This window comes from Sabethes cyaneus, chromosome 1 (genome assembly GCF_943734655.1).
Source record: "Sabethes cyaneus chromosome 1, idSabCyanKW18_F2, whole genome shotgun sequence".
NCBI classification, from domain to species: domain Eukaryota; kingdom Metazoa; phylum Arthropoda; class Insecta; order Diptera; family Culicidae; genus Sabethes; species Sabethes cyaneus.
This window is the reverse complement of record NC_071353.1, coordinates 153,857,056-153,877,121: the sequence shown is the minus strand read 5'-3', so window position 1 is coordinate 153,877,121 and position 20,066 is coordinate 153,857,056. Positions and strand designations below refer to the sequence as shown.

The 20,066-nt window shown below is 41.6% G+C and overlaps 2 protein-coding genes across 3 annotated transcripts in view; both read right to left on the bottom strand.

Moving 5' to 3' along the window:
• The window catches only part of LOC128740915 (chloride intracellular channel exc-4), a 90,786-nt gene extending 82,546 nt beyond the window's left edge, over positions 1-8,240 (bottom strand). For both annotated transcript variants that reach the window (XM_053836495.1, XM_053836504.1), the window contains exon 1: positions 7,440-8,240. In XM_053836495.1, coding sequence (XP_053692470.1) covers positions 7,440-7,508 — 69 coding nt within the window. In that variant the 5' untranslated portion in view covers positions 7,509-8,240. The remainder of the gene's footprint in view (positions 1-7,439) is intronic.
• Positions 8,241-16,071: 7,831 nt separating this feature from the next.
• LOC128745290 (cytochrome c oxidase subunit 7A, mitochondrial) lies at positions 16,072-17,015 on the bottom strand. Its single transcript, XM_053842323.1, has 3 exons — positions 16,881-17,015; positions 16,611-16,736; positions 16,072-16,538 (listed from the first exon to the last, which is right to left on the bottom strand). Exons 1-3 carry the CDS (start codon positions 16,890-16,892, stop codon positions 16,392-16,394), a joined length of 285 nt encoding a protein of 94 aa, XP_053698298.1. The 5' UTR covers positions 16,893-17,015; the 3' UTR covers positions 16,072-16,391.
• Positions 17,016-20,066: the final 3,051 nt, after the last annotated feature.

The following is a 20,066-nucleotide window of genomic DNA, read 5'->3' as shown; positions in this document are numbered from 1 at the left end:
CGTCGTCGTTGTCGTCGTCTATATCATCTCACCCGGCTTTGGCTCCACCACTAGTATCTGTTGCCTGTAACTGAGTGGCGAATTGTATGGAACCGACTTGACTTAGATGGGTTCAAACGGGAGGATGTTGCATAGTGAGTGGCTGCGTGCATATATTGTAAGAGGTTACAGTTTTGATAATGATTTACTGTCCATGTGAAGCATTGCTCTCAACTGCAATTTAGTTTTGCGGATGCTGTGATTAGCCGTAAAATTTGAATCTAGAAGTTTAAATTATTATTTTCGGGTCATCCTTGCGGGCATTTGCCATCTCTAAAAAAAAACCTCTAAACGGTGCCATTCCATTCGGCATTCAATTAACTTTTTGCTACATTACTCCATTCACTCGGTCTACGAACGGACGACGACGCCGACAACACCGAGGGTGCGCTCATGGACGAATCCATGAGTGGCTCCCAAATATGGTTATCGCATGTGGGGCAATCGCCGGTACGGGGCGACATGCCTTCTGCTTGTCTCTAGTTGGCAAGAAACCTCCTAGGACGGTTTCAACCACAACGAGAGGTGTGTGAGAAAAAGCTGGATCTAGTTGCCATATGTGGTGCGTTGCGAGGTTTTTGTTTTGTTTGAATTTATTTATCCGCACACTAGATCGTTTGGCTAGCTTTCTGTGGTGTTACGTAATTTTTTTTTCATCTTTAAATAGTCGCAGATTTGGACGCATTTATCAGGAGAATTCGACCAGCTTTCTCACTGAAACATAGCTCACATTTTATAATACAAAAAACGTCGTCCGCATATCTACACCACAGAATTATTTGTAAGAGATTTGTATCCTTTAATTTATTTTCTATAGTTGCCATGAATAGTTCAATAAATAGACCCGGTGAAGGGGGTTTCCCATGGGTTCTCCCATAGTCTGCTTGTAAAGGGAAAAACACAGCTTGGAACCCGTCAACTAGACATTTTGCTATTTTTTCTATTGGAGCTCCCACTTCTGAAACAATTTTTCAAATTTCATTGCCTGTTTTGCAGATTGTTGTGATTGGTTAGATCACAATTATCGGTCACATGTCGTCCTGCATGAGCGAGCCTTTTACTTGCATCCGTCCGACGTCACCCGCATAGAACTGGCGACCGGTTGTTCTCTACGGGCATGAAACATGGACAATGCTCGAGGAGGACCTGCGAGTGCTCGGAGTTTTCGAACGACGAGTGCTACGAACGATCTTCGACGGCGTACAGGAGAACGGAGTATCGAGGCGGAGGATGAACTATGAACTCGCACAGCTCTATGGCGAACCCAGTATCCAGAAGGTAGCTAAAGCTGGACGGATACAATGGGCAGGGCATGTTGCAAGAATGCCGGACAACTACCCTGCAAAGAAGGTGTTCGCCTCAAATCCGGTAGGAACAAGACGACCAGGAGCGCAGCGAGCAAGATGGTTAGACCAGGTGGAGCGAGATCTGGCGGAGAGTACTCGGTGTCCGAGGAATTGGAGAGCGGAAGCCCTCAACCGAGTTACATAGAGAAACTTTGTTCAACAGGCTTTGTCTTAGGACGGCAAGCCACCTAAGTAAGTAAATTCCTTCTAGTCTGGCCGATGTAAACCTTCTCGAAATGTGGGCAACTGATTTTCTGTGTTCTTCAACCGGGTCTTTAGTTGATCCCAACTTATTTTTGAGCTGGTTGTTTTGGGTCGTGTAAAAGCAAAGCAAAGCCTAGGTGCTACATTCCATTATCGAAACTTGACCTTCTGTTTTTATACGGCAGACTTCGCAACCAGCTGTTAGAGTACAGAACAATTGCAGGGCCATTTGCTACGATCCTATTGACTCTAACAGCCTCTCTCAGTCGAGATTCGAACATCCGACGACTGGCTTATTATGCCAGCATCATACCTCGACGCCAACTGGGAGGCTCGTGTGTGTTTGCATGCGTCTCTTCTTTTCTTGGAAATAATGTTCTGGATTGTCGTTTCTTTATATCCGTTCAGTTTTGCAATTTCAAGAATGTGTGTTAATTCTTTTCGTTTCCCTAGCTCACTTAACGGTAATGTTTGCATCCTATGTATCATGTGATAGAAAGCTGCCATTTTATGTTGGTGGGAGTGGTTAGATGAGCTAGGTATAACTCGTTTGGTGTTCGTTGGCTTTCTATAAATTTAAATTTCTGTTTCTGTGCTTTCGATTTGTCTGATTACAACGATATCCAAAAAAGGAAGTTTTCCATCTTTTGTGTGTGAAGTGTATGTACCTGTGTGTGTCATTCATCGCTGCTAGAATGGTTTCCAGTTCTCCCTTTTTGACTATGCTGAAAACGTCGTCGACGTATCGCCACCGTCTTTTTGGGAGCACCTTATTTTGTTCCAGCTTACTTTCAATATTAGTCATGAACAGCTCACGCAGAAACGGTGATAATGATTCTCTCACCGGAATGTTGGGAATAAGGCCGTAACATCGAAAGAGACCATTATGTCGTCTTCTGCTAGTTCTCCCGATGTTTTTAGGTACTCGACGAATTCACGTGTGCTGCTGACAGAACGGCTCGGGAATTTTATAGGCATTCTTTGGAACTCGGTTACCAACCACTTGGCAATCTTTTCCGTGAGCGATCCGTTTGCCGTGAATATTTCCCGCATTTCCGTTCCTGGTATGTGTATTTGGGGTTGTCCTTTTATTCTGGGCAATGTAGTTTGAAGTCCGTAATTTTCCGATATCATCTCCTAGCGCTGGTTGGCATTCTTTAATTGTACCTACGGTTAACTCGCTTCACTATTTCGGGTGGTGGGCCAGTTCTTTGCTGTCTATATCGGCCGTTGTTGATTTTCTCTAACATCTGATGATCGTAGTCCTCCTCCTTGTCCATTATAACCTCTTTGTTACCTTTGCTGTTGAAATTTCCTCTCGCCTATCTTTCTCTTCCTCTCGGATTTACACTTCGTGGCGATTAGTACTTTTGTAAGGAACAGTGAGAAGCTGTGGGGGTATTCTTGAGCCAGTTTTTGATGGAGGTGGTAGCATTCCAGTTTTAAGGTTCAATTTCCTGTAGAAGTTTTATAATGCTCTCCTTCATCCACTGCGACTCGTTGCGTAATGTGTAAAGGGCTGGCTTTAATCCTATGACTAATTGGGGTTAGGTGATATTTTAGATATCAGAAAAGCGATATCCTTCGGTAAACTTGCTGGGGCCTTTTAGAGTTCGAAGTTCGTACCCCTGAGCTCCCGTAAAAACTGTAAAATTGCTTTGGTTAATTTAGTTCGAAAAAAGACACTGAGGAAACCTGCAAGTTGTAGGCGAAATACGTATCTGTCGTGAAAAAAATATACATAGTAGAATTAAGTTGGATAAGTGGCCGTGGCCGGCGGCCCGTTGTACAGAAGGCGTTCTTGCTGTCGGTCCATTGTTCTACAATAGTTCTGAACTGGCAGATGTAACGGCATCTGTAACGGCGACGCGGCAAATCTTACCGACGACAAAATGGTGATCCCGATGGGGGAAGAGCGAAGTACTTATCACTACATTGTTCATGCGCCAAAGCCCTGCGAACAATTTTCCGTTCTTGCTCGCATCCCAGCGCGTTCAAGATCTATGTAGTTAGAGCCAATCTTTGCGTTGAAGTTGCCTAAATGTGCCTAAAATGCCTGTTAGTGGTCATGTTTTTGGATATTCTTAACCACATTGTTCAACAGAAGGTAAAAACTCTACTCTTTCAATTGCAAGTCACAATCTGGGTCAGCGTAAGGTTTCATATGGCGTTCTTTTTGAAGCGTTTGTTCATCATAATCAGTTTTATCCATTATGACAATTTTATTACCCACATCTGCTCTTAAATAACGGACGAGTTTTTCACATAATTCTTGAATAGCCATGTCAAATTTTTTCTCTCTCGCGTTTCAGATTGATCTCACCTTCATTTACTTCTTGAGTTCTTCGCTTACTTATCTTCTGCAAGAACTTTACTCCAGTCGCCCAGCCGGTCCTGTGCTGGTCTTGGTCGCCAATGCCTCTCGAATGTCTCGACACTAACCAGTCAGCCTCGCGATGTAACAGAGGGTGGTGATGCTGTCATCCTATGATTGTGCCACGTTCTTAGGCATTCAATCGAAATTTATTTAAATCATGAGTTGGATACATAGTTAAGACCTTTTCCAATGTATGATGATCCTTCTGCAAACTTTTTCGCTTCAACATTCACTTGCACATTCTGAGGTGGCTGAGTTGGATTTGGCTCAACAATCAGTGCAGCACTATCAGTGGGAGGTTTCAAATGAACGAATTCATGCTTGTTGTGTTGCAATCTTATCAGGAGTTTTTTTATTTGCTACAGATGTCAGATTGTCGGAATGTTTGCCGTTGGCAAGTCTTTGACAATTGCGACAATGAAATGAAATACGAGTCACGAAGTACGACAACAGCCGGACTATTTAAGTAGTGCGAATTTTTAATATGAAATTTGAATATAACGCTTCGGACATCTAAGCCCTGATATATCTCTCTTTTTATTATAGCTATGTTCTCAAGATGACGCACCACTATTAGAATTAGTCATTGTTTGACTAAAAACATTTGTCCAGTCCGGTGCTACACTTTGGATCAAGTGCACTACCGTACTGGGAGTGGTTCTCCAAACATCAGAAGGTTCTAATGCCCCTTCTGTGGAAAAACCTTAATCTTTTATTAAAAATTGCTAGACATCGGCATAACAGGTGTTTCGAGTTTTGTTTTTCTACGACACAGAAGCGACATATATCATCTTGAAGTTTTCCCATAAGCTTCAGATGATAGCGGCTCGGACAATGTCCTGCTATAAGACCAGTAAAAAGATTTAGATCTTTCTTTGAAAGATCCAGAACTGTTTGGGGAAGATAAACCGTCTGCTATTCCAATTTGATTTCACTTTCATATATTCCCATGCATTCAGCTCTATTTCTAACGCAGAAGCAGATAAACCACAGAAGGGCTCAGGTCCTACAAATTGATGAAATGATTCGAGTCTTGCAAGCGCATCAGCTCTTTCATTTCCATCATATCTACAGTGATCTGGGACCAAATATAAGTTGACTATTTGATTGTTGGACATAATACATATATTGAAATGTCTAAACATTTTGCGCCGTAGCACACAGTAGAACACTATAAAATTGCTTGAATTTCAACTTGGAACACAGTTGGTTATCTACCCATAGAAATTGACATGTCGATTCCTGCGTCAGTTATTCCTACTCCCAGTTGATTGTCCATTTTCTGAACCATCTATGTAGAAAACAGTCGAGCCCGGACGAAAATTGGAACCACTATCTTTCCAAGAATCACACCTAGGCTCAAATACACGAAATATTCGATTTCGATTCGATTGAAGTTGCACTTTTTCCCCATCCAATCTTCATTATTGACCACAAAATACTGAGATGGCGTGTAAAATCACTTTCAAAGAGGTTCATAGCTCTCTATTGATCGTCAGAGCACTCTTTCTAGCTTCTAATTGTATAAACTGATGCAATGGAAGCATATAGAGTAAAGCATCCAACGCCTTCGATGGTGCCCTTCTCATTGCACCTGTTACTGAGAGAGTGGCCCGCCTTTGAAGTCTATCTTGCTTGCTTTTGGCTACCAGACGGTTTTGGTTACCAGACCAACGAAGCATAGATAATCCTGGATCTCACAATAGCCGAATAGATCCACTGGATCATCTTCGGTTTCAACCCCGATTGCTCTCCAAAATTTCTTTTATATATTCATAGACAATTAGTAACTTTGTTTACTGCCTGGTCTAGATGCGTGTTCCAATTGAGTTTTCTGTCAAGAAACACCCCAAGGTTTTTGACAGTGTCTGAAAGTTTTAAACTTGTTCCTTTCAATCTTATATTATTGAATGTCAATTTTTTCCTTCTCGTAAATGGTATGATAGAGGTTTTTTTGGCATTAATGTTGCGGCGCTGCCTATGATGAGATCAATTGACATCAAATTTAAAGCAATTTGCATTCATTCAGCAATGATGAAATCAATTTTCCACGAACAATTGCGACTATCATCTACGAAGCCAATTATTTCAGAGCCTACGGCTATCAACTTTTGAAAATCATTAACTATTAAAGATCACAATACAGGTGGTATTAATTACGCTGATAGATGAGCTTTCAAGGTATGCTGAAATCTCTTTTTGATAGCATTTCGCTAATCCAGTGTCGGATAAATCGAAACCACGTTTCGCTCTAGCCGTAATATCGTTGAATTATGAGATGAATCATCAATGCGGCTTCTATGTCAAGAAAGGCAACTAGTGAAATTTCGTTCATTTCAAAAGACTTTTCTGGTTTTCTTACTACCGTTTGTACTGTTGTTATTCAAGATTTGCCTTCTTGATATTTGCTCAGAGGAGAACGTTTCTTTAGTTTAGTTAGGAAAAGAGCCGTCCTCTTTTTTCAAAGTACTTAAACCATTAGAAAGATCTTTAGCAAGGATTTTCTGTAATCTGGCATTTGCTGGAGTATTTTAAATGTTTTCACTTGTATGTCTCAAGTGAATCCTCTTTGATATTCGTATTTTCCTATTGTAGTTAATGAGAGTTTGTTTATACTCCTCCCACGAATTCGTTTAGCCTGGTTAAATAACTTCCGGGTTTTCTTCCGAAAATTTCTTAAGTTCTTTATATGTTCAAGAACTTGAAATCTTGCCTCCAACTTTGAGATTCAAATTATACACACATTACGATAGTTAATCCTTTTAATCGTTCATAATAAGGGTATCGTAGCGCACTTTTTCAAACCGGTTTACTTTCAGGACATCGTATTGCGGCATTAGTTTTGGTTTAAGCGAATAAATAATCTCCGTCCTGTAGGAACGATAAAACTTGGTTGTTTTTTATCGTTGACGGAAATAACTGAAGTTCCAATAGCTGGGATGCATGTCTAATTGATTCTGGTCCTGCGAAGTAACACGATCATGCCGAAAATGTATGGAAAACTTTTACCTTCACACTTTTCGTCGAGTTTTACTATTTGGCAATCAAAAAACAATGTTGCACTAATTACCATACAATTGCTACATCTTTTATGAATCGATTGGTACGCAAACCATTGAAAACCGTTTAGAACTGGCAGAGTTATTAGAGTCCAAAATATTACATTATTTCATTACAATCGCCTGAATCTAAATTTTGGAATGGCACCCTGCGTAAGACGTAGTCCTAAGTCAAAAACGTTGAATAGCAATTTATTTGACCGCAAATCAAAGCAGGCGAAAATTATTCATTGTATAACTAAATTTTCGCAGAACGTGAATTAATTATCATTAAGTTCATTCAACACTATATGACGAACTTGTTCGAGAGTGGATTGACCGACTACGTGCGCTGTGCAGGTCACCTTTGCCGGGTGTGCCCATATTTTTTTTGTCTGTTTGCTATGCGCCGCAATCAAAACATTATTGACTCACCTTGATGATTAACTCAATCTCCGGCACGTCACCGTTGCGGGTACCATTTTCCTGCTTCTCGTCCGACATCGTTCCGGCTAAAGAATACAGCTCCTCGTCGATTTGAAGTTACACACCCGTAATCCGTGAATCCGTCTGCTGATTATCAAACAGACAATGGAAGAAAAAATCCCCTTTTGGTTCAGGAAAAACTACTCCGGAACAGAATATTCACTTCTTTTATATTTTTTTCGTTACAATCTTGCCACTTTTTGTTATTTTTCTTACCGCGATCTTCACAGCTTGCTTTTCGTCACGCAAACACACCAGAACACAACCTTCTTTATTTTTTGCTTTTGCTGTGGTTGCTTCACTTCTCACTACTGGACCGTGGTGTTAGTGCCGAGGCAAATAAAAATGCACTTTTTACTTTACGAGCTGCTAGCGAAGATTTTAAATTATGAGTACCACTGCGGAATGGACTCACCAAAATCCTCACCGTTCGCTTTTTACGAATTTCCTCTCAAAAATAACACCGAATTCGGGTTGGTTGGTGCCCTGACTGAACGGATGCCCCGGAATGAAACGGATTTCCGTGTTCGCTGACTGAAGCCTACGGGAAACCGCACCGTCCAACAAAGTCGTACAGAGGCAAAAAAAACCTACAAGAACCTGTGCACCACCGAGTGCTATTTCACTTGCACCTAGTGCGCAGCTAGCCGCGGGCCTCCGTGTGTGGAAGAGGGAGAAAAAACAAAACCGTTCCGCGAAAAAAAACACAACAGCAAACGAACGAACCGTTTCCAAAGACGACTACACGCGATGACAGTTGAAAAGAAACTGCTGAACACTGACTGACTGCGGCTTTTCGCTGGCTGCCGTTGCCGTTGCGCTACGGGCGGAAAGCGAACGAGAACGAGGCGCGCGCTGGAGAAAAGCGAGTTGCGAAAAGCACGCCCCATCACTTCACACACACTGTTCCAGAGAATGTGTGTATGATGCAAGTGTCCCTTTACTTCCCGGTGTTGATAAAAAAGCTTTTCTGAAAAGGAAACATGCGTACGGGAAATGAGCGATTCTTAACTTTTCGTCGGAAAGCCCAAGACTCTGTTTTTAAAAACGTATTCACTGCTAGTGATGTCCGAAATTTTCGGTTCGAAACTAATCGGTTAATGTAACTATTCGTGCTGATAGTGTTCGATTAAAAATATTCGAATATTAATTTCTTCGATTAATTCGATTAATCGTACAATTATGAACGATAAACGAGCTTTATTCGGGGATTATTCGTACTCATTGAACTATTCGATTAATTCAATTGCTCGTGCTGGCAGTATTCGACTAAAAATTATTCGAATATTTCTTGTGTTATTCGATTAGTTCAATTAATCGAACGATTAACGGACATCACTATTCACTGCGTTCATCTTGCCAATCTGAACACAGAGAATATATTTTCATGAAGAGAATTTTGATTTCAAACAACAAAACTGCTTTTGAAATTTACGAAATCTATATGACGACCTTCAGTCCTATCCAATTTCATGTTTAATTTGACGCCCAATGTTAAGTCCAAATTTAAGTCCAATTTTTGTATCCGGTTTGAGTCAAATTTCAAGTTTGAGTTTATATACCATTTTGTGTCAAATTTGAAGTGTATTTTCAGCTCTGATTTTAAAATTGATTTCAAATGCGATTTCAAATCCAATTTGAAGTTTTATTTATGTAAGTCGTTAACACAAGTCTAATTTCATGGATCACTTCAAATCCTATTTCATATCTGATTTCAGTTCTGACGGCAAGTCCAAATTTAAGTCAAATTTTGAGCTTACTTCGATGAGCATTTCCTGTCTATTTTAGGTCAAGCTTCACTTCTTAATTGGCTCAAATTTGAGATCAAATTCATGTTCAAAATTATATCAATTTTAAATTGAAATTCAAGTTTCATTTTGAGTCCAATTTCAGTTGCAGGGGCACGTGTTCCGTCTTCTCTATATGAAATTTAATATATTTAAAACATTCTCAACCTTCCAACCTGAAATTTCGGAATTTTTAATTTACCCGGCCGCCATATTTGCGATAAGTAAATTAATTGAATATGACCATATATTCATATTAATTGAATATGACCATATACTATATTACCTGCCTTAGCAGAACATCCGTTCATAACAATGAGCCTATCATGTCAAAAAGAGTTGAACATATTCAACGATTGGTCATGCTTCCCAACTCTTGTATGAAGGGCCAAAAGGGAATTGGTCGATAAGCAACATCATTTCCACGTACCAGGAATTTAGAGAATCTCCTTCCAAGGGCTAAGTCACCTGAGTCAATCGTTGAATAAACCGTCTTAGTGCAGAATGACTCCAGCAGGTGGGGAGAAGAGCCCGCTCATTATCCACGATGTGTTGTTATTCGGGCCAAGATTAACCCTAAAAAGTTAACTGTTTCACTCTCCCTAGGCCCACCGCTTCGAACAAGTGCTCTAATGGTCCCTCCCTCTTCCCGATTCTAGTTTAATTATGAAATATATGGTATATATGGTATATGGTATATGGTATATATGAGTAAAAATAGAACAATCTCACCAGTAGTCCTTGGAATGGAATAGAGTTGCGTCTTTTTGGTTTCCATAAGTGCTTCTAATAATTAATTTATTTTTTTCTTCTGGTATCCAATATCCATGTGCAGTATTATCACTCGTATTGGCCAAAGTTTTCACTATATAGCAGGAGCAGCTTCATAAGCTAAAACGAAAAATATAATTAAAAAAACTTATTTTATGCTTACCTATTAACAAGGTCGTATGGCTCCGCCGTCTGCCCAAAACCTCGATTTTCAGATCAGGCAGCCGGGAACCAATTAGTACCGCACCTCCTAGCTTGGCTACTCAATAGAGCATTACCGGGTATGGCCACGTGGAGGCGCTAGGTAGGGGCTTGGGAAAGCTAGAGCTATATTGGACGCTCCTCGTTTGCCTTCCCCATTTCATACCCATTTGCGATAAGTAAATTGATTGCACAAAAATTTGTACATTGTAAGCTTCGTGCGGTGATGTACGCTTCCCGATCATGTCTTGCAAAGCGTAAAGTAGTCTCGATTCCCTACTTTAAAGCGCCACTGAAGCTCCTTATTTGTGGTGTTATCCGCGGTCATCAACGATTCCAGATATACAAACTCATCCACCACTTTTAGTTCGTCCCCGTTAATGACTACCCTTCATGCAAGACGCATATGTGTGCCCCTTGTGTATTTGCCTTTCATGTATTTGGTCTTCGGCGTATTTGTTTTTGGCCAAATCCTCCTCAGTATAGCGTAGATTGCCTCCGTCATCCCAAGTATCTGGCTATAAAATCGAAGTTATCTGTGAAACCTTACTGACTTCTAACAGCTTAGAGCCGAGGTAGCTCTTGCCGTATCAAGAAAGCCTGTTCACTAAGCTCATGGCTGGTCCTGGCTCCTGGGCTACTCATCGGCAATTCGTTTAGCGTCTCGACACACGCATGTCGATTAGTAACCGACGGTTACTACCTGGTCGAGCCATCTAGCTTGGGTTGGGCCCCTCTATCCCTGGCGCGCCAGTGGGGTTCTTGCAGAGAACGGATTTCATTGCATTATCGTGCGACATCCTTGTGATGTGGCCTGCCCACCGGTATCTCCCAACTCTCGCCACGTGTACGATGGAAATCTTTCCAAGTAGTACTGCAACTCGTCGTTCATACGCCTACACCACACTCCGCTTTCAGTTTGGATTCACCCAAAATTGTCCGCAACACCTTTCGTTCAAAGTTACAAAGTTAATAAGCAAAATTACTGTAGAGGACTACCGGTCCGATTAGCGTTTTATACATCGACAGCCATGTGCAGCAGCGTATGCTCCTTGATCGAATCATCTTGAAAAAAGATTAGTAAGCCCAACTTCCAGCTTGAATGCGTCGTTGAATCTTCTTACTCGTGTTAGGTATTAGGCGGTGATCCGGTATCCCAAATATACGAACTCATCAACCACTTCCAGCTCATCGCCGTCAATAGTTACTGTCCGTGGAAGGCAAACGTTTTTTTCTCTGGAGTCTCTTCCCACCTTATATTTGGTTTTCGACGCATTGATTTGTATCCCTGTCCTCCTAACCGCCGTTTTTAGTCTGGCGCAGATTTTCCCCGCCATCCCAAGGTGTCTAGTAATGATGTCGACGTCGTCTGTGAATGCTAGGAGCTGGCTTCTTTTGCTGAAGATCGCTCCTCTCGTTTCCATGCCCACTCGCTGGAGCACACCTTCAATGACTATATTGAATAGCATACAGGGCAGTCCATCTCCTTGCCACAACCCTCTGCGCGATTCGAAAGGACTAGAGAGTGTCCCCGAAACGCGCACGTAGCACATCACTCGCTCCAAAGTAGCTTTGATCAGCCGTGTCAGTTTGTCCGTAAAACTGTACTCGTGCATTATCTGCCATAACTGTTCTCGTTCAACTGTATCGTATGCTGCCCTGAAATCCACGAAAATATGCGTGGGCACGTTGTACTCTCGACATTTCTGAAGGATTTGTTGGAGAGTAAACACTTGATCCCTCTTTATCCCTTTTTTCCCTCTTTATCGCTTGTTGGCATTCCCCGTCAAACCAATCATTTTGTGCACTCGAGATTTCCATTCCTAGCACCGAGGTTGCGGCCTCGTTGATGGCCGAGCGTATCATACTCCATCCGTTTTCGAGGGTCGAAGCATCTAGCTCCATAGAGGAAGGCAGAGCTTCATCCAGTACGCGCACGTAGTTTTCGTCAACTGGCGGGTTGTTTAACTGCCGAATGTTTAACCGAGAAGAGCGGCTTTGTCGCGAGATATAAACCGACAACAGTTTTGTGCGCACATGTACTGCTACTAGGTAATGGTCCGAGTCGATACCCGCACCCCGTAGGGAGCGTACGTTGGTGATGTTCGAGAAAAACCGGCCCTCGATGATAATATGGATTTGGTTACAAGTTCGTTGGTCGGATGATCTGCAGGTGGCTTTGTGGATATCTTAGTGGGAAAAGAAAGTGCTTCTGATCACCAAATTTCGGGAAGCTGAAAGTTGACGCATCGCTGGCCGTTGTCATTCGTGTCGGTATGCACGCTGTGGGGCCCGATCACCGGTCTATGTATTGCTTCCCTGTCAACCTGGGCGTTCATATCCACGATGACGATCTTGATGTCCGGTCGTGAGTAGCTGTCGTTCGTTGCCTCCAGCTGCGCATAGAACGCTTCCTTCTCGTCGTCGGGTCTACCTTCGTGCGAACAATATACGGTTATGATGGTATAGTTGAAGAAACGGCTCTTTATCCTCAACACGCACATCCTCTCGGTAAACGCTTTCCAGTCCATTACGCGATCCTGCATTTTGCCCAATTGTATTACGAAGCCCGTTCCTAGCTTGTTGATCGCTCCACCGCTCTGGAAAAATTGGGCTTTGCCGCCACGGATCGTCCGCACCTTCTCGCCTTTGTGACAGATCTCCTGCTGTGCCACGATGCCAAACTTTCGGGGTTCTAACTGATCGAACAGCACCCTGTCGCCACCAACGAAATTCAGCGATTTGCAATTTCAGGTACCAAGTCTCCGTTCCATGTCCTTATTTCGTCGACTTTGTTCATGCCGAATGTTCCGAGCAACGAAGAGCTACATAGTTGAGAATTTTCAAAGACACTAAGAAATACAAAACGATGTTATATTGTTCCAGGCTATATTGTTTCGAGGTTATATTGTTATTCAAAGGCGCACTCATCAAAAATACACTTGTGCTATAGTTTTAGCTTGGTGTATTGTTGTTCTGGTTCTGGTGGTGTTGTTCTGCGTTGAAATTTTTTTTAAACATAAACCAAAATATCTCGGAGGGGGGAGGGGTGGGGGGTGCCTGGGGGCCTTGCCTGGGTACGTGGCTGATTGATGCCCCTGGTGCGATGCAGTTGTTAAAGATAACTGTTGTCGTCACACTGTCTTCCGGCATCCTTATGATATGTCCGGCCCACCATAGTCTACTGACTTTTGCCAGATGACGATGAGAATCTCTCCAAAAAGTGCCTGTAGCTTGTGATTCATACGTCTCCACCACTCTCCGCTTTCAGTTTCAGTTCGCCAAATATCGTCCGCAGTACTTTCCGTACAAACACGACAAGGGCGCTTATGACCTCCGTATCACGGCTTCAAGTCCATAAAGAATTACTATTTTTGTACGGCGGCCTTAGAGTGACTATATACAGAGTGGCGACAATGTCAAAATTGGAATGATAATTATCTGTCAGTGTCATTCCAATCGAGCAGACAACCTATCCAACGCGTATGCAGGAAAGAGAAAGAAAAACCTAGGATAAGCCGCATTGCATACATTTGGGATGACTTGGCGCCACTCTGTATATAGTCACTCTAGGCGGCCTATGCTTCTTGAACGTAGCGTTTTGTGTAGAACAGAGTAGGCACAATTTTCTGCTTAAATACGCCGCTGGATCTTTTTCTTAGTGTTGTTGTCTGTGGTCAACAGCGATTCCAAATACCCGACTTCATCCGGTATTTCTAATTCGTCGCCGTCAACAGTTACCGTCTATGGGAGGCATGCGTTTGTTTCCTTTGAGCCTCTTCCTTTCATGTATTTGACCTTCGCCGTATTTATGTTTAGCCCAATCCTCTGAGACTCCGCTGTCGTCGGATCACCCCCTCAAAAGCGATGTTGAATAGCATGCAAGATAAGCCGTCACTTTATCTCAACCCACGCCGCGTATCAAAGGCACTCGAAATTGTCCCCGAGATGCGCATAAAGTCGTCGCTCGTCGTTCGTCGTTGCAGCCTGATCTGCTGATACCGATTCTCGCACATCCGCTCGTGAGTTGAATCGAGGGTGAAGATAAAGAAGAAACGAAAAAGACATGCAAAATTTATATCCCAATGCGCCACCAGCCTCAAGGGCAGCTGATTCCCCACGAGTTTTTTGACTTGGGAATAAGCTATACATGAAGACGATGTGAGGGTATGCGTGCGCGAGTGTCTGGGTAGCAGGATGTCTGCACACAGCACCGGCGGCTGTTTCTTTTACGACTGCGTGTACGGCGTAAGCATTGGATGCTATGTTTCTCATACTCTTTCGCGTATGAGTAGGTATGGTTGATTTCCCATTCTCAGCCGACGTAACAGGATCATAATTAAAAATTTTTGGCACCCCCAGGCCCCCTCTAGGGAAATTTCCTAGCTACGCCAATGGGACTTGTTAAAGAGTGTTAATGGTTCGATCTGGAACAATAAAATTAGATGCGCATGCCATAAATATTATCAGTTATCTTACAATCTAGAACCATTTGTGAAACGGTTGCGTTGGGAAAAGCTCAGAACTGTAAGCTGATCGGAGACTTGGAGGTGAGACTTGTCGCCTCGCCTGCTCCGAAAAAGTGAGTATTTAAGAAAATACGCCATTTTTTCATGATTTCATTTAAAATTTCACGCTTGAGTTGTCATCGTAGTTCCACGGGTCTACGTATTGCGACACGGAGCAGTGCAGATACTCGTGTCCGCACACAGCGCCTTGTTGTATGTGCCCACCATCCTTGTCGGTATACGACCTTGCAGTTTCCGCCAGGGTTGGTTACCCAATCTCCACTAACGTTGCTTGTAATCTCAGTTAAGAAGGCAGAGACAGAAATTGCTGTAACTTAACAGAACGGGTACAGCGAGTCCTCGGGTTAGACTAGTACTAGACTGTCACAGTCTTTTACTTTACTCATTCTGGAGAGTCAACTATTAAAACCGCATTTAACATTTATGTTCAGTATTGTCAATTGATTATGGATGGATTATCGTTGCTAAATGCAAATTTTTAAATTTCTCCTTATATTCCCATCGTAATTCTTATACATTGAAATAGTAAGCTAGAAGAGTCACATTTCGAATGCTCGCGCTAGACTATGGCAGACATTTAGGTCGAAACTAACAATTCCAGTCCAGTGTACCGCAGTTAACAAAATAAATAAACATGTATAATAGTTTATCACCTTATCACACATTTGTTTTCTACCCTTCCGCCCAGCTCTAGATGTACAATTGAAAATAGTACTGTTAAAATAAAATATTTATTGAGAGTGCTTCGAGCAGAATAATAATAAAACCGAACATGAACTGGACTCGGATGTTTTATTGCCCATTTTGGAATGCAGCTTTAAATAACCTACTTTAGGTTTTTGCTCATTATCACTGTAGTTTGTAGTCAATCATTCAATTATTTGAACTAGTTTTTCAAAAGTTTTTGTAGTTCCCTTTCAATTCTGTTGGAAAGCGTATCTCTGAGAATAATAAATAGAAAATAGTAGAATTTAAAGGAATACGTTCATCTTTTTCAATCCCAAACAATTGATGCCAGCCATTACATGATTGTTTATTTAATATTACAATTATCTCCAGTTTATTCCAAACTTTTTTAGTATTAGTTCATAAATGTTTATACAAATGAATAGTACAACCATTATGTACCTAGAGAGCTAATCAAAGCTCTCTCTATTCGAAACCTAGATACTTTCTGTTGAAGAAAGCTGACCGAGTAGTTTTTTTTCTCTTTATTTTCAGCCGTGGCCGAGTAGTTAGTACTCACTGGAAGTGATAAACATTTGTTTTAGAAAATAAAACACGCATTACAAATTATTTTCAGCCACTTCGTTCAAAACAAACATTTATTTGCTACCTTTAAATGCTTAATACAGTTTCAAATAAATACATCATTCAATGGAATATGCAACCACCCGGGGCCAGCCAGCCAGCCCGCATCACTGAAGGCAAACACTGTCCGTAGGATGGTTGCGAACAAATCCCGTATTATTTCCGACTAAAAGGAGGGTCGCTCTCTACTTTCACGAATGCCCAATCATTTACCAAAGCAGAATAAATGCAAATTTTGACCGTTTTGACTACTAAGCACGGGGAAAATTGAAGGAAACTGATGGTGTGGTGGTACAACAGTTTTAGTCCTCCTGCTTGGCCGGGTAGCTCAGCTCGTAGAACAGCTTTCCCATGCCAGCGATTCCGGCGAAACACAGCACCACTGTCGTATAGTATAGCGCGCTGTCCATTGGGCCGCCCTTTAGGAAAACCGGCTTGCCGTCCGGTTTCTGTGAATCAAAAGCAATTTCGCTTTAGTTGTGTTACATACTGGTAAACTATGGCGAGTGACGGGCACATACCTGGAATTTAGCCTGGATGGCCTTTAGCCTTTTGTAGCCTTCGGCTACCTCGCCGGTTTCGGCCGCACGGACTGAGGTCCGCGAAAAGTGGCGGCTGCTTTGCAGGAACACCAGCTGGGCGACGTTCTGTTGGGAGATTTTTTTATTAACATTTAGACATCGAGAACTTTTATCATTACGTAATTGAGGTTACAAAAACTGTAGGGCTCAAGCAGAGCCCAATAAGGGCAATTCTAAAAATTAATTCGGGAAATATACATTCTGTTTTACCTTTACGCTCATTGCGACAGAGTTTGCTAACACTTTAAAGGGTATAAATGTAAAGTTTTTAAAGTTGTAAACGAGCTGATACTTTAGTTCTCCACGAAACAGTGCGAAAGACGACGAAATATATGAAAAATAATATCTGTCAGATTTAGATCAGTTTCAAAGCGGCCGAATGTCAAATATTAATAAAAGGAACCGGCCATGCAGCTCGATTTGTGTTTGACCGATCAACCGATTGCGTACCCACACCAAGCAACATCAACGGCAACCGAATTGCAAGAGCAAAAGCAGCTGCATGAAGTATTGCCCTTTGCATTGAAAGTTGGATTTTGAACACACTTGTTCAGTCACACATTTTGTAGGTGAGAAAAGTTGCCAAAATTTCGTGGGAAAACCCCATGAATCTTGGTTGATTCCTATTTGAATTCTAATGCTTACGTAGAGTTGTTATCGACGCTAAGAATAATATAAAAATAGTTACTAAATACATAATTCCGCACATAATTCATAACTTGAACAAATATGCAGCATATATAAAATAAATGGAAAATTTAATACTATTTGCTTTTCCTACAACTGGTATAGACCAAATCAAGGTGACGTCATCTGGCAGATACTGGCGCCCTTGTTTACAAACAGACCGCAGAGTCCAAAAAAGTTTCAGCCGTTTAAACGGCAAGTTTGTTATTTAAACCGAGTTTAAACAGAATTAGGACTAAATTTAAAAGCCATTATGCCTGTAAAATGTTAAAACACACGCTACATTCGCTATAAACGGAAAGGAAAGTTTTCCAAAATGTAAACAAGGGCGCCAGTATCTGTCAATTGACGGTATGATGATTTGGTCTATTGGCGCCACTGCTAAATCAAATTTCAGCTCAGATGGGAGAGTTGTAATGATGGGAAATGCCGATCAAAATCTATAACGATTATTGATAAAGTTTTTTATCGTTAATAATTACTAACGATAATATGATAGTATAATCAAAAATACGTAAGAAATAGAACAAAAATGTTAAAATAATAACAAGCCAAGAAGAAGGTTTCACTTTAAACCCTCCAATTTTTGATATTCTTCCCTGATGATAAAGTTTGATGATATTATCGATATAAGATTACTAGCGATATTATCAGTAGCACACTTTTCATCACAGTTTTGAAGGTTGCACTTTATAACTGTGCAGTCCAATTGAGTGTGAAGCGCAATAAGCTACAGAGACTATCCACCTTTTCCCGCGCTTAATGGCGGCTAGTGGGTATACTTTTCGACAATGTTTATTTGCTTTTGGAAACTCCGCTCACGCCCAGATAACACAAAATCGTAATAGAAAGTTCACATTAAATCGTTTTCATGTCAATTTCAAATTGGAATTGTACAATGGTTAGAGTATGTCAAATCGAAGTGAACAATAAGTTGTTTTGCAGTCGTGCGTGTCTTCATATACAATTCATGACTGTGAATTATAAAGCAGTATAGACGATTGCAATATTTGATTATATCTCAATCATATATTCAGGAGTATTTAGTTGCGTGTTATAAAAACTACGCAAAATAGAATTACAAAAAATTGCCAAAATTTTCGCACGTATATCGCCTCCACTTTGGTACATATATGTTCTTATATGGCGTGAAATATAACTTTTTCGTTCAGATATGATTTCGTATATCTCAGTTGCAATCGAGATATATAAACCAAATGGTTTACTGGGCGTACGCTTGAAAGTTCTACAACAACAATCAGTGGCGACACGTCCGCATGCTCAACCTGTTCATAGGACAGGCAACAAAATTCAGCCCGACAAAATTGTTTTCATATCACTCCTATCACTCGTTCATGATTTCGTTTGAACCAACGCATATGCAATACGAAAAATTAGGTAAATTATTAGTTTAGTTTACAAAGCTGATGAGCAAACCATTCAACACGACGTTTGAACGTTGTTTTAGAGATCTCATGGGTGGTAAATGGTTGAACAATGCGCCCAGAACCACCATGAGGTTCCACAGCCTCTTATTCAGCAACTCCTATCTCTACCTCCTCGTGGTACCATCCGGGATACGTTTTTTAGTGGAAATCGGACAACCGGTGGAAACTAGGGTCGTATGCGGACACAGAACGGGCACTCATGCGAAGGCTGAAGTGTAAACTCTCCGCCTGCAGGACGGTTCTCTTGACTCGCAGAAACCAAAGCAGAGGGTCCAAACTCCCTAAAGGAGATGGTTGTAATAGCTGTTATCCGTGGCTATAATGTAAAAACTTGAATGGATAAACCCCTAATCCAAGGAGTGACACGACCCGTGCCGAGGTGGAAGGGTTCTATAAATTCTCCCGCCGCAACGGAGCCTGTAGAGTACCAGGCCGCCCTCCACAGCAATTTGCCCTTGCTGCATAAAACCGGTCACTGATGCAGTGGACGATTTCTTACCGTACAAGCTCCCTCTGCCGAAAAACAAAGAAACGAATGAGAGGAGAGTAGCGGAGGAACAGGACTTGAACGATGCGCTAGCTGAGGTTCAGTCCTGATCCTCGTCTATCCTCAACACGCCGACTCGTTGTGAGTCGACAAACGAAGATGTGGCACCAACTCTTTACTCACGGGTCGAGATTCACTCTGTCTGATCTCTGACTGTGTGCTGGAGGGTGGGCTGAAACAAAAGGAGAGCCGAACAGTTATGGCCAGTAGGATGGCTGTACAATCGCTCAAACAATCTAAAAATATATAACGTCGAGTATCTGCCCCTGGGTTACTGGGTTAAAAGTTGCTGAGTCTCAATAAGAGAGATCTCAGCAAGCTTACCGGTCTTGCGAAAGGACATTGTCCGAGTAAATATCATCTTCGGAATCTCAGTTCCCCAGATAACACAAAATCGTAATAGAAAGTTCACATTAAATCGTTTTCATGTCAATTTCACATTGGAATTGTATGTCAGAGTATGTCAAACCGAAGTGAACAATAAGTTGTTTTGCAGTCGTGCGTGTCTTCATATACAATTCATGACTGTGAATTATAAAGCAGTACAGATGATTGCAATATTTGATTATATCTTAATCATATATTCAGGAGTATTTAGTTGCGTGTTATAAAAACTACGCAATATAGAATTACAAATAGTTGTCAAAATTTTCGCACGTAGGCGTTTTTGACAAGCTACCCAAGTAACAACGGTAGCTGAATTGCAAGAGCAAT